At 42.0% G+C, this 13,889-nt stretch overlaps 1 protein-coding gene across 1 annotated transcript; it reads right to left on the bottom strand.

Annotated features, from left to right (window-relative positions):
• Positions 1-466: 466 nt before the first annotated feature.
• LOC112223692 (sperm motility kinase Y) lies at positions 467-12,185 on the bottom strand. The gene is made up of 5 exons (XM_024386837.2): positions 12,090-12,185; positions 3,402-3,547; positions 3,077-3,215; positions 2,763-2,870; positions 467-2,592 (listed from the first exon to the last, which is right to left on the bottom strand). The coding sequence occupies exons 2-5, from the start codon at positions 3,545-3,547 to the stop codon at positions 1,147-1,149; spliced, it is 1,839 nt and encodes a 612-aa protein (XP_024242605.2). The 5' UTR covers positions 12,090-12,185; the 3' UTR covers positions 467-1,146.
• Positions 12,186-13,889: the final 1,704 nt, after the last annotated feature.

The raw sequence follows: 13,889 nt of genomic DNA, 5'->3' as shown, positions 1-13,889 counted from the left end.
AAAGTGAATAGATTAAGTGCTCTACGATAATGATGGTTGGTCGACGAATCACCCTCAGATGATTCGTTGAGAGCCCCGAGACTAAAGTACAAAGGCATTTTATAGCGAAGATACATCCCTTTCAACCTACATGACGAAAAACAGATATATAGAATGGGTCACAAGGTTAAGATCTGTATGAAAGATACCTAGAATACATAGCAGTCAGTATCTGCTGTGTCAACAGTTTTCGTTGTATAGAGAGTCTGGCCCTCCGACTCCAAACTGGAACCATCTCTCCCTGGTACGGTAAAGAACAGAAACATTAACTCATGCTCTGGAATATTCTTTAGGTTTTATCACCCAAAAGACATTGTAAATCTCCTGTCAGTGTTATCTCCCAGAGGCCCATCCTCAGTAGAACACACTCACACAATAGTTAAGAATACTCTATTCTGTTGCATAAAACAACCATTTGATGCAATAAAAGTATTATAACATAATCTTGCAATTTTTCCACCATATTGTAAAGAGGATATAACACAGCATATATTTGTGAAAATATTACTTTAATTCTTAATTGTAAGCTAAATGTAAGATCTCTTGTCTTAGTAAAAAACATTTTTGTATCTTCTGTTCACAGTCAAATGAATGATATCAAGCTAAAGATAAAACTGATTTGCAATAGGGATGAGATTTCAGAAACATTCACAGATAGTTATTTGACTCCAGTTTCCTCTGCAAACTGGCACCTAACCAGATGTGCAACATTGTAGCAATACTGTAAAGTGATATAGTCCTTCAACATCATTCATGAATCCTTACTCAACCTCAGGTTTCCTTCTTAATAGTGCAATACAACTTTTATTGTTGTTGCTCTGGAGAAGCAGAGTCAAATCAACTCCCTACTATTTCACAAACTGTCAATAACCTACTTACGACTTCTTGTTAAACTTCACATCCTCAAACTTGACTATCCTCCCTCCTTCAGTCTCCACCTCCTTTTGCTCCCAAGTCTCCACTTTCCCATTCCTTTGCTCATAACGGCGGATTCAGACCCCGCCTGTTGTTGGGAGTGGGCATGGGAGACCCTTCAAGGCCTCTTCGTAGAGAAGCTGTTTCATGACATTTTGATTGGGTTGAGCTATGCCTGATGGAACCAGAGTATTACCATGGTCTACCTTTTGGAAGGGGAGTTGGTGAGTTCTTGACCTCAGGCTTTGGCAATGCTGCTCGCTCCCATCTTGACGGGGAAGGTGAACGTTGTACGGGTTGTGGTTGCAGTGTTGTCTTCACCTCAAACTTCAACTCAGTCTTTGGCAAGGCTGCACACTCCCATCTCGATGGAGAAGGTGCTCGCACAGGAGCTCGCACTAGCGTCTTGACCTCAGGCTTTGGAGAAGCTGTACGCTCCCATCTCGATGGAGAAGGTGCTCGCACAGGAGCTCGCACTAGCGTCTTGACCTCAGGCTTTGGAGAAGCTGTACGCTCCCATCTCGATGGAGAAGGTGCTCGCACAGGAGCTCGCACTAGCGTCTTGACCTCAGGCTTTGGAGAAGCTGTACGCTCCCATCTCGATGGAGAAGGTGCTCGCACAGGAGCTCGCACTAGCGTCTTGACCTCAGGCTTTGGAGAAGCTGTACGCTCCCATCTCGATGGAGAAGGTGCTCGCACAGGAGCTCGCACTAGCGTCTTGACCTCAGGCTTTGGAGAAGCTGTACGCTCCCATCTCGATGGAGAAGGTGCTCGCACAGGAGCTCGCACTAGCGTCTTGACCTCAGGCTTTGGAGAAGCTGTACGCTCCCATCTCGATGGAGAAGGTGCTCGCACAGGAGCCCGCACTAGCGTCTTGACCTCGGGCTTTGGAGAAGCTGTACGCTCCCATCTCGATGGAGAAGGTGCTCGCACAGGAGCTCGCACTAGCGTCTTGGCCTCGGGCTTTGGAGAAGCTGTACGCTCCCATCTCGATGGAGAAGGCGCTCGCGCAGGAGGCCCCACTAGCGTCTTGGCCTCAGACCTTGGTAAAGCATTGCGCTCAAATCTCGATGGAGATGGTGAACGCTGTACAGGAGCTTGAGGACTTAGTGTTGTCTTGACCTCAGGCTTTGGAAAAGCTGCACACTCAAATCTCGATGGAGAAAGTGAGTGCTGTACAGGAGCTTGAGGATGTGGCAAGGTGTCTTTTACCTGAGTGTGAGGAAAGGGTGTCAGAAGATGTCCTCTTTTCCCCCCCTCAGTGTTGCCGTCACCGCTATCTATCCCTGCCCTTTGTATCTCCGGCATGATTCCGGCCATGGTGGCCCGCACTTTGGGGTCTCTCTGCACCATCCTACAGACAGCGTTACAGTACTGCTGGCCTTGGAGACTGAGGATCTCCTGGATCTTAGTTGGACAGACACTGGGGGTGTACAGCCTGACTCTGGCATAAAGTTCGGTAATGATTTTACCCATAGCCCACACGTCCGAGCGCTGATCTCTCTGGCCCCTCCTTTGCAGGACCTCAGGTGGAGAGTAGGCCTCATTGCCCATATCCATGGCAGAATTTAGGCCATTGCGGAAGAATTTGGCAAGTCCCATATCAATGATCACAGCTCTGTTAGAATCATGCTCTACCTGGAAGAGATCATTTGAGAGGGGTGGAGAAATATAGTTTTATATCTAGTCTATTTATTTACAGTGATAATGTGATAGTGATAAATAACAGATGGACAACTGCTTCTAAAGTCTTGCATCATTAATGATGAACATCAGAACAACAAAAACAACTTTATTGCCTTTCTCACCATGATGTTCTCGGGCTTGAGGTCCTGATGGACGATATCTTTGCTGTGTAGGTGAAGCAGTCCTTCACACATGCCTGTGATGATGGTGGCCTTTATAGATGGAGTCAACTGTGGGGAATAAAGGCTTTGATTATCAACCGATGAGCTAACTTGCACATAGAAGTGTTTTAATAAAGTTGGGAAGGCCCCCTGAAAATCCTGTAGGCATAGATACTTGTTAAATCAGATATTTCAGACAAACGTTTTGCTATGTGAACTTTCATCAACACTGTCACATGTGTGTTTGGTGGCAGCAGTGGGATCCATAGACCTACCTGTATTTTAGATTTTTGTGATTTGAAGATGGTTGTCTCCAGTTCCTCTCCAAAGATGAACTCCATGGGGATGATCCACTTAGAGTCCTTGAGCGTTGGATTACCCAGAAGCTTCACTATGTTAGGATGAATTGCCTTTCTGGTGTCCCAGGTCACAGAGGGGGTGTGAAAGAAAATGGAGAGAAAGGGTTATGAGAGGCATTGGACTACAGCAAAACCAAGCACTTCTGTAATGCACTTTTCATCAGCACCCTCATCAACACCATCTCTGACGTCATCACCTTTTAGCAACATACCATGATAGCACAGTGTCTGTCACACTCACTTGTATACTTGACACTCTCTCTCCAGGTCTCTCCTATTGATTAAGTGTTGTGGCACCTTCTTGATTGCAGCCCAGGTGTCATTGTACTTCTCCTTGTATACCTTCCCAAAGCTGCCAGCAGCAAGAGTTTTGGTGGAGTACGCCATCTAGGCGTTTGGTGGGGAGTGGGCAGTGAGGTCAAGATCCAATAGAAATGTTAAACATTGTGACCAAAAACAACAAAAGCATTCACCTCTGCATAACATTTTATCGTATTACTATTGTTAGGGTAAGTAGCGGTAAGTACACCCTACAGAGTCACTTCTCTCAAAGTTACAAAGAGAGAATTCCAAACAGAAAAGGATAATGAAGTGGGAGAGAAGGGTGTGCATGTTGACTACAAATTAAAGCGAACAGTGCTGAAACTGTAGAACAGAGGAATTCTGCGGACAGTTTATCATATAGTAAGGTGGAAAATCTGTTGAAAATCATACTGGTATTCTAATCCATAAAAATAAAAAAACTCTGAGGCATTCCTAAATCCCTGTTAGCACTATTTATGCCAGCACAGTCAAATGTTGTCAAACACTACACAGGAACAAAAAAGTCACATGCTGTGTTATGTGTCGTTGGCATAGTAGCAATACAGTGCCTTTGGAAAGTATTCAGACCCCTTGACTTTTTCCACATTTTGTTACATTACAGCCTTATTCTAAAATGGATTAAACAAATACAAATTCTCAGCAATCCACACACAATACCCCATACTGACAAAGTGAAAACAGGTTTGGAGAAATCTTTGCAAATGTATAAAAAATAAATACCTTATTTACATAAGTATACATAAGTATTCAGACCCTTTGCTATGAGACTTGAAATTGAGCTCAGGTGCATCCTGTTTTCATCAATCATCCTTGAGATGTTTCTACAACTTGATTGGAGTCCACCTGTGGTAAATTCAATTGATTGGACATGATTTGGAAAGGTACACACCTGACTATAAGTTGGCATTGCATGTCAGAGCAAAAACCAAGCCATGAGGTCAAAGGAATTGTCCGTAGAACTCAGAGACAGGCATGTTTTGAGGCACAGATCTGTGGAAGGGTACCAAAACATTCCTAAAGCATTGAAGGTCCCAAAGAACACAGCGTCCTCCATCATTCTTAAATGGAAGACGTTTGGAACCACCAAGACTCGCCGCCCGGCCAAACTGAGCAACTGGGGGAGAAGGGCCTTGGTCAGAGAGGTGACCAAGAACCTGATGGTCACTCTGACAGAGCTCCAGAGTTCCTCTGTGGAGATGGGAGAACCTTCCAGAAGGACAACCATCTCTGCAACAGGCCTTTATGGTAGAGTGGCCAGACGGAGGCCACTCCTCAGAAAAAGGCACTTGACAGCCCGCATGGAGTTTGCCAAAAGGCAACCTAAAGACTCTCAGACCATGAGAAACAAGATTTTCTGGTCTGATGAAACCATGATTGAACTCTTTGGCCTGAATGCCAAGCGAGGAAACCTGGCACCATCCCTACAGTGAAGCATGATGGTGGTAGCATCATGCTGTGGGGATGTTATTCAAGGGCAGGGACTGGGTGACTAGTCAGGATCGAGGGAAAGATGAACAGAGCAAAGTAAAGAGAGATCCTTGATGAAAACCTACTCCAGAGCACTCAGGACCTCAGACAGGGGTGAAGGTTCACTTTCCAACAGAACAATGACCCTAAGCACGCAGCCAAGACAATGCAAGAATGGTTTCAGTACAACTCGCTGAATGTCCTTGAGTGGTCCAGCCAGAACCCGGACTTGAACCTGATCGAACATCTCTGGAGAGACCTAAAAATAGCTGTGCAGCAACACTCTGCATACAACCTGACAGAGCCTGAGAGGATCTGCAGAGAAGAATGGGAGAAACTCCCCAAATACAGGTGTGCCAAGCTTGTAGCGTCATACCCAAGAATACTCAAGGCTGTAATCGCTGCCAAACGTGCTTCAACAAAGTACTGACTAAAGGGTCTGAATACTTACACTACCATTCAAAATGTTGGGGTCAATTAGAAATGTCCTTGTTTTTGAAAGAAAAGCTGCATTTTTTGTCCATTGAAATAACATTAAGTTGACCAGAAATACAGTGTAGACATTGTTAATGTTGTAAATGACTATTGTAACTGGAAACAGCTGATTTTCTATATCTACAGAGGTGTGCAGAGGCCCATTATCAGCATCCATCACTCCTGTGTTCCAATGGCACCTTGTGTTAGCTAATCCAAGTTTAGCATTTTAAAAGGCTAATTGATCATTAGAAAACCCTTTTTCAATTATGTTAGCATAGCTGAAAACTGTCCTGATTAAAGAAGCAATAAAACTGGCCTTCTTTAGACTAGTTGAGTATCTGGAGCATCAGCATTTGTGGGTCGATTACAGGATCAAAATGTCCAGAAACAAATAACTTTCTTCTGAAACTCATCAGTCTATTCTTGTTCTGAAAAATGAAGGCGATTCCATGCGAGAAATTGCCAAGAAACTGAAGATCTCGTACAATGATGTGTACTACTCCCTTCACAGAACAGCGCAAACTGGCTCTAACCAGAATAGAAAGAGGAGTGGGAGGCCCCTGTGCACAACTGAGCAAGAGGACAAGTACATTAGAGTATCTAGTTTGAGAAACAGATGATTCACAAGTCCCCAACTGGCAGCTTCATTAAATAGTACACGCAAAACACCAGTCTCAACGTCAACAGTGAAGAGGCGACTCCGGGATGCTGACCTTCTATTATTTGTGGCTGAATGGCAGCAAGTCCACGCAGCAATGTTTCAACATCTAGTGGAAAGCCTTCCCAGAAGAGTGGAGGCTGTTATACCAGCAAAGGGGGTACTAACTCCATGTTAATGCCTATGATTTTGGAACCTTTCAGTGACCATTTGTGGCCTGCCATCAGATATAATGTGGCCCCTACTTCTGTTCTCAACACTACAATGATTTTTTTTTAAATCATGTTGGGAATGACAACATATTACAATAATGAATTCAGAGCTTATGCTACAGTATTCAAACAAAGAGGTAATCGTTCAACTATGAACATGCAGAATATGAAAATGCCATTTATTTCCCGCAATGTGCAGTTTTCCTAACATTAGCTTTTACAGAAATGGCCACATTTGGCAAATTACATTGACACCTCTAAAATAGAGCAATAACTTGTTCAACCCTCTTTACATGACATACATTTCATTCAGTGGAGGCTGCTGAGGGGAAGATGGCTCATAATAATGGATTGAATGGAGTGAATGGAAGGACATGTGTTTGATGTACTTGAAACCCTTCCCCCATTCCACTCCAGCCATTACCACAAACCTGTCCTCCCCAATTAAGCTGCCACTAACCTGAGTTCATTGGATACTGATACAACACACAAAATCTCCTTTGTTCTATTTTACAAAAGCAAAGTTGATTAACTTCATGCTTGTTATACATGGGAAATAAATATCCTAAACCTAACCAGCTAGACAGTGTTATCCGCATGCTAAAACTGGGGAGAGAGGGAGGAGAGAATTCACTTTCTGTTTCGTCTGCTGTTGGCTTGATAGCGTTCACGCAAATGTTTTTCCACATGTTATTGCTGAAATAAGATTGTAATTGTGTCATAATGTTGTGAATATTTTGGAGGGGAAAAAAACAGCCATTTTCCATAACTAAGTGAAATGAAGTGCCACATTGTGTGTACCAGGTTACCATGTACAGTAGGCTACAGGCAATATGTTCCTCTACTGTGTGAGTCATAACAATTACACATTTTATATGCGGGTTGCATAACCTGTAAACTAATAAATAATTTTTCAAGTAGGAACCCATTTATTTGAGTTAAATTAATATACAGCACCAACTACATTAATGTCAGATAAGGTCCATTATCTGCTACCTGGAATTTAAGATCAAATCCTATTAAATTATCCTTATCTCTGTCAGTTTAGTTCGGGTATGGCTGCTGTCTTGCTGTGTCAGTTGTAAACATAAAATTACACAGCTCAGTGCGACCACTAAAGTAATCATGCCCCTTTCTCGGGAAATGACAGAGAATGTGGTCAGTCTGTCATACACAGAGAAAGTGTGCGAGGCATATACTATTGTTGCAGTGGCGATTTTAGCATGTAAATCTTGGTGGGGCAAACTCCAAAATTATTTTAGATGGATGCCAGCAAATCCACTACACAACTAAACAATACATTAATTGGACTACAACGGTGACAAACGGTGCCCACAAACTGTTAGGGCCTACATAAAGTTGTCCCAACTACAGTCCCAACACCTTACCACCACTACACATGGCTATCAGCGGAGCCTTGACTGGCAGAGAAACAGTTAATTCAACCTCATTCACTGCCTTTTAAAAAACATACCTGATATGGATGACTTGCTTAAACAAATATGGTTTCTACTGACAATTGAGATGTACACGCTATGGCTTAAGGGGATGAAGAGTGGATAAGAGGACGTCTGTAATTTCGATTAAGACATTAATGAGCGAGCTTGGCCGGACGTTGTCAATATAACTATTTGTTCAGCACTTTTGAAATGTACAGCACCAGATTTCAGAACATGAACCATTCTTACAGTATTCTCCCTGTACACCAAGTCAGAACCGTAGGATAAATAAAGGGGGCATATAAGCAGACAATGAAAGCTCTTACAATGTTCAATGATAACAGTTATCAAAAAACAGGTTAAAGGCTACATGTGCACCACCAAGTCAGAACATTAGGCTAAATTATGAGGGGAACAGGAGCCAAATTATTAGGGTGAGGCACATGGGCTACTAACAGCTTACTACACAACATACACTTAGTATTACTTTCTTAGCTACAGTATACATATCTCCCTGGCATATAACATAACTTATGTAGCTTGAGTTCCCGACTTGGAAATCCGAGTTGGATGACCATTCAAAACTAATTTTCTCAGTCGGAGCTCATTTTTTTCAGAGTTCCCAGTTGTCTTGATCTCTGGATTGACAGCATGGCAAATGTTGAATGTTTATCCTTTTAAGCTTGAAAAATAAGCCATTAAACCCAGACTTGGAACACACATCCACTCCACTGAATAGAAGGCTAGTGATTGCTTTGCAATGCTTGCAGTTAGCTACTGATTCCTTCCAAACTACTCAATGTTGAATTTGCGATTTCAAACTTGTTGTGTAATGTTTATGTCCAATGGCCAATAAGCTCCGATACGTTTTATCTATAATGTCTCTTCATAATTGATACATAATGATGACTGCTAGCTTTGAAAGTATGATGTTGACATGATCAGTCCAAAGCTACTGTAGATATAACGGGATTTGATGTCATTTTATCTGTGGCCAATGACCTTATAAGAATATTTTGAAGATAAATACACAACGCAGAGGATGAGAGGACTAAAACTAGAGTACTAATGGTCAATAGGGAATTGTAAATAGGAGTTGGGTTTCAGTTCAACAGCTGTTTAGAATCTGTGTAATGCCACTCCTGAACTCAGAGCTACGTGTGTGACGATCTGTACATTGAGTCTGGGGCAGGATACTTGTTATTTGGCTATTGTCCCAGTTGTACTGCAAGGACTTCTGATTGGTCATCCCCAGGCTAGGGTGGGGGGGGTGGGGTGTGTGTGTGTGTGTGGGGGGGGTATAAATGGCATCATGTTCCTTTGTTCTGTGGAGAAAAGCTGAGGACAAGGGAGACTGAACATCTAACGCTCAACATAACGTCTAAGATTTGTCCTTCTCAAATAAACCTATTTTTCTCCCCCTGATTTGCTTTGGAGTTTGTGTTATTGAAGAATAACATCAACTGCTAACAACCTTGACCCTTCTTGGATGGCCACCTCTAATATAACTCTATGGCAGCACCCAAGCACCTTGAATTTTGAGCTCTCCCCGTAGATTTTGCGGTTATGTAGTGTACCCATGAGTGACAGAACACTGAGCCAATCACGACGCAACTAGAGAACATTACCAACCCGTACTCGCCTTATTTTCCGCTAGCTGCCCCACCACCACTGAAAGCACTGAGCTAAGCTGAAACACCTGCATTTTGGAGCTGCCTTACTCAAGAAAGCAAAAAAGAGACCATGTTTGTATGTGGCTTTATTAACTCAGTGATTTTTTTTACATTGTTTGCAAACTGATATGTGACATGTATTAATGCCAAAATAACATGCAAAACAGGTAATTTTGCGAAACAGGTGGGGCTCCAAACAGATGGTGCTCTGCGGTAAGTACACCCTACAGAGTCAATTTTCACAAAGTTACAAAGACAAAGAGAGAATTCCAAACAAAAGATGATAATGAAGTGGGTGAGAAGGGTATGTCTGTTGACTACAAACTAAAGCAAACAGTGTTGAAACTGTAGATCAGAAGAATTACACATACAGTTTCTCACATAGTAAGGTGGACGTTCTGTTGAAAATCTAACCTGGTATTCTAAACCATTCAAAACCAACCAACTCTAATTGAGGAATTCCCAGATCCCTGATAGTACAGTACCCTATTTATGCCAGCACAGTCAAATGTTGTCAAACTACAAAGTCACATGCTGTGTTGTGAGTCAACCATTTGTCATTCATTGGCATAGTGTCACATTCATTATAATGATTGGACCAAGGCGCAGCATGCTTAGAGTTCCACATATTTTAATAAACGGAAACCGAAACTCAAACAAAAACAATAAAGCACAAACAAAACGTGAAGCTACTGGTGTGCACACAGGCAACTAACTGTAGAGAAGATCCCACAAACACGATGAGGAGAATGGCTACCTAAATATGATCCCCAATCAGAGATGATAAACAGCTGTCTCTGATTGGGAACCATACCAGGCCAACATAAAACATTACTCACCTAGATGACCCACCCTAGTCACTATCACGCCCCAACCAACAGAGAATAAACAGCTCTCTATGGTTAGGGCGTGACACATAGTATCAATATAGATTAGACACAGATACACAGAAAGATACAGAGCAATAGTCACAGCAAGAAAAAGCAAGAGTAGGAATTAGAAATGTAAAAGTCAGAGATGATGAATAGGAGCAAAGCTGTCTGAGGGAGAGACATTAGTATATCAAGAGAGGTAGATACCTTTCAGTGACCATTCGTGGCCTGCCATCAGATATAATTTGTCCCCTAATTCCCAATACTAAAATTATATGAAAATATTTGATGTTGGGAATGACAACACATTCGAATAATAAATTCAGAGCTCATACTATTCCAACAAAGAGGAAATTGCTCAACTTTGAGCATGTAAATACGCAGAATTTGAAAATGTCCTTTTTTCCCCAAGCAATGTGCAGCTCTCTTGACATTGGCTTCACAGAAATGGCCACATTTGGAAAATTACATTGACACCTCTAGAATAGAGCAATAACATTTGCAATCCTCTATACATGACATACATTTAATTGGATACTGATACAACACACAACATCTCCTTTGTTCTATTTTACAAAAGAAAAGTTGATTATTTTCATGTGTTATAAGTGGGAAGTTAATCAAATACAGTTAGTATAATCTTATAGGCAGTGCAGCACCTATTTCTCAATACCAGAAATGCATATATAAGAGTCACTTAAAGCACCCCCCAAAAACAATCCCAAATGACAAACTTTAAAATCAATTGTTCAAATATTGTAATGCTGTTCTAAAAGTTGTTTCTGTTATCCAAATCTGCTCTAACTTTGAAACAATCCTACAATGCCCTGTGGTCAGCGTCACACAGTCAATGAAAACTTATACAAAGTGGGATTCAAAATGAGGCAGGTGAATTGGGCGTCTATATCATCATTGAGAAGCTACGGCATTTAGCTCAGGTCTTCCATCTAAATATGGGAAAAAGTTGTTTTCAAGGTATTTGCGGTTGCGGTTATTTGGTCGTTCTATGTGGCATGCTGAGTGCGGGCTAAACTGAAATACGATGCTTCGTCCATGGATCAGATCGCGGATTGGGTGGCATTTTGGAGAAGCCCCGGGGCCATGCTTTCTTTGAAGGGGTCAAATGTGCATTTTGATCCATAGAAAAGTTAATTTTTTGATCTTAGGATCGATATAGGCACAGTTGCTTATTGTTGAAGAGGCAGCAGATAACGTTAGCTTGCTATAGCTAGCTATCCACTTCCTCTATTTCTGAATTAATTTGCGGCTATTTCTTTCTAACTGCCAAAATAAGTGAGCTAGATTTTGTTTGTGTACTGCCATATGTCGATAACATAGATAAGTTTGTCACTGGTATGGGCTAGTAAATATCTTAACCCTAGACAATGATAGCTGCAAGCTAAAACTTGGGAGAGATGGAGGAGAGAATTCACTTTCTGTTTTATCTGCTGCTGGCTTGCTAATGTTTACTCAAATATGGTTTCCCACATGTTATTGATTAAATATTTTAGGAAAATCCTCACAGCCGTTTTCCATATGTGCCAATTGGTACGTACGGGGTTACCATGTACAGTAGGCTACAGGCAATATGTTCCTCCAATGTGTGAGTCATAGAAATTACAATCTTGCGTTTGGGGCTTTCCAGCAGTCTGTGGTTTCTATATGCTTGGTGTATAAATTGTAAACTAACAAAGAATATTTCTAGTTTAAACCCATGTAGCTATATAAGTTAAATTAATATACAGCACCAGATGTCCATTATCTGCTACCTGGACTTTAAGATCAAATTCTATTAAAATATCCTTACCTCAACCTCTGTCAGTTTAGTTCAGGAACGGCTGCTGTCTTGGTGCGTCAGGTTTAAACATAAGAGATCACAGCTGTCTGTGTTTTTTACATCTCCTCTGCCCCACCCCTAAAGTAGTCATGCCCATTTCTTTGGAAATTACGGAGAATGTGATCTGTCATTCATAGAGAAAATGTGCCAGGCGCATGTTTGTATAGGACGCATGGGGAGTGAGTACATCTGTTTTGTATCGACAAAACTGTGGTTATATGTAGAAGCCAGGCAACAAAGTTCAAATTAAGCCTCTATAATCGATAAATTGAGTGGCGCAGCGGTCTAAGGCACTGCATCTCAGTGCTAGAGCCGTCACTACAGACACCCTGGTTCGAATTCAGGCTGTATAACAACCGGCTGTGATTGGGAGTCCCAAGGCGGCACACAATTGGCCCAAGTTTGGCAGGTGTAGGCCGTCACTGTAAATAAGAATTTGTTCTTAACTGCCTAGTTAAATAAAGGTTCAATTAAAAAATGTATTATAATAATTCTCCCAGAGCAAAAGATAAGGAGCAACTTGGAGATGCAAATGAGAGTAATAAACAGTTAAAGATATCCAGGAAAACATAGCTAAAATGCTCTCAATGCTCACCAAAACAAGGACCTATCTGCTAGGCTGAAAAAAACCCCACAAGCGATACATTCTGTTTCAACAGTCAAGGAGGAAAAAGAGGAACAGGGAATCAAATCTCAACCCCCGCTTCCCGGCAGTACTGTAGGTATGGAAGGGAACGCAAAGGATGGAATTCACAAGCGCAGATGAAGCCCTAATCAAGCTACAAGAAACCTTCCCAGTTGGAAGGGAGCACCCTGCTCTGAGAAGAAGTCGTAGGAAATAACAATGAGCGCATCAGGCTACATACAGTGATGTCTTAGACCAGCATATTGTAAGTTGAGACAATATCATTTTTTCCTCCCCCAAATTCAATCTATACTTTACTTTCCCCAAATAACTGTTCTTCTCTATGAAGTAATGATAGAAGTAGCCAATGCCATGGACTACATGGACATTGAAAAGACAATTCAAAGGTGGAAATATAGCATTTGTCAATAACTGTTCTATGGATGTGTGTGTGTGTGTGTGTGTGTGCGTGTGTGTGTGTGTGTGTGTGTGTGTGTGTATGAATGGACGGATTTGGGAAGAGTGTGGGATGGTGAATATGAATATGTGTAGGAGGATGGGAGAGAATGGGTGTGCGGATGCATTAGGTATAAATTGGGCAGGAATTCATGAGAAAGCATGGGAAGTTGAGAAAAGCTTGGCTTGGGTGGGGTAAAGGGGGGAGAAAACAGGGAGGGGAGGTGGAGAGGGATGGGTTTGGCTTGGTAGCGGGAGAAGGAAGGATTTAATTATACTACAGTGTAATTGTATACATTTTTGTGACTTGCAAAATGAAAAAGAGTTCTGAACAGATTAGGAGAGGATGTCGAGTCATTATTATTCCTAGTTTGGCATGATAGCTAAGATTCAATGGTGGTTATTGGTGAGGGTGGAGAGGGGCTCTATCAAGGGGATTGTGATGGGGTGACTGGGAGGGCATCAGACACTTCTCTGAGGCGTGTGTGTGGGGCCTCCACTCTTCTCACTTCAGTCTCTCGGTGGACCCACTCTCCCCAAGTAGACCCCCACCAGCCACTATATTTTAATTAAACTTACAAGGTACTGCAAACTGACCACAAAACTTAAGTGGCAGTTTTTCTCCAATGTACAGTGCATTCGGAAAGTATTCAGACCCCTTGACTTTTCCCAAATTATGTTAAATTACA

This window comes from Oncorhynchus tshawytscha, linkage group LG23, assembly GCF_018296145.1.
Source record: "Oncorhynchus tshawytscha isolate Ot180627B linkage group LG23, Otsh_v2.0, whole genome shotgun sequence".
NCBI lineage: Eukaryota > Metazoa > Chordata > Actinopteri > Salmoniformes > Salmonidae > Oncorhynchus > Oncorhynchus tshawytscha.
This window is presented reverse-complemented; position numbering and strand designations above follow the sequence as displayed.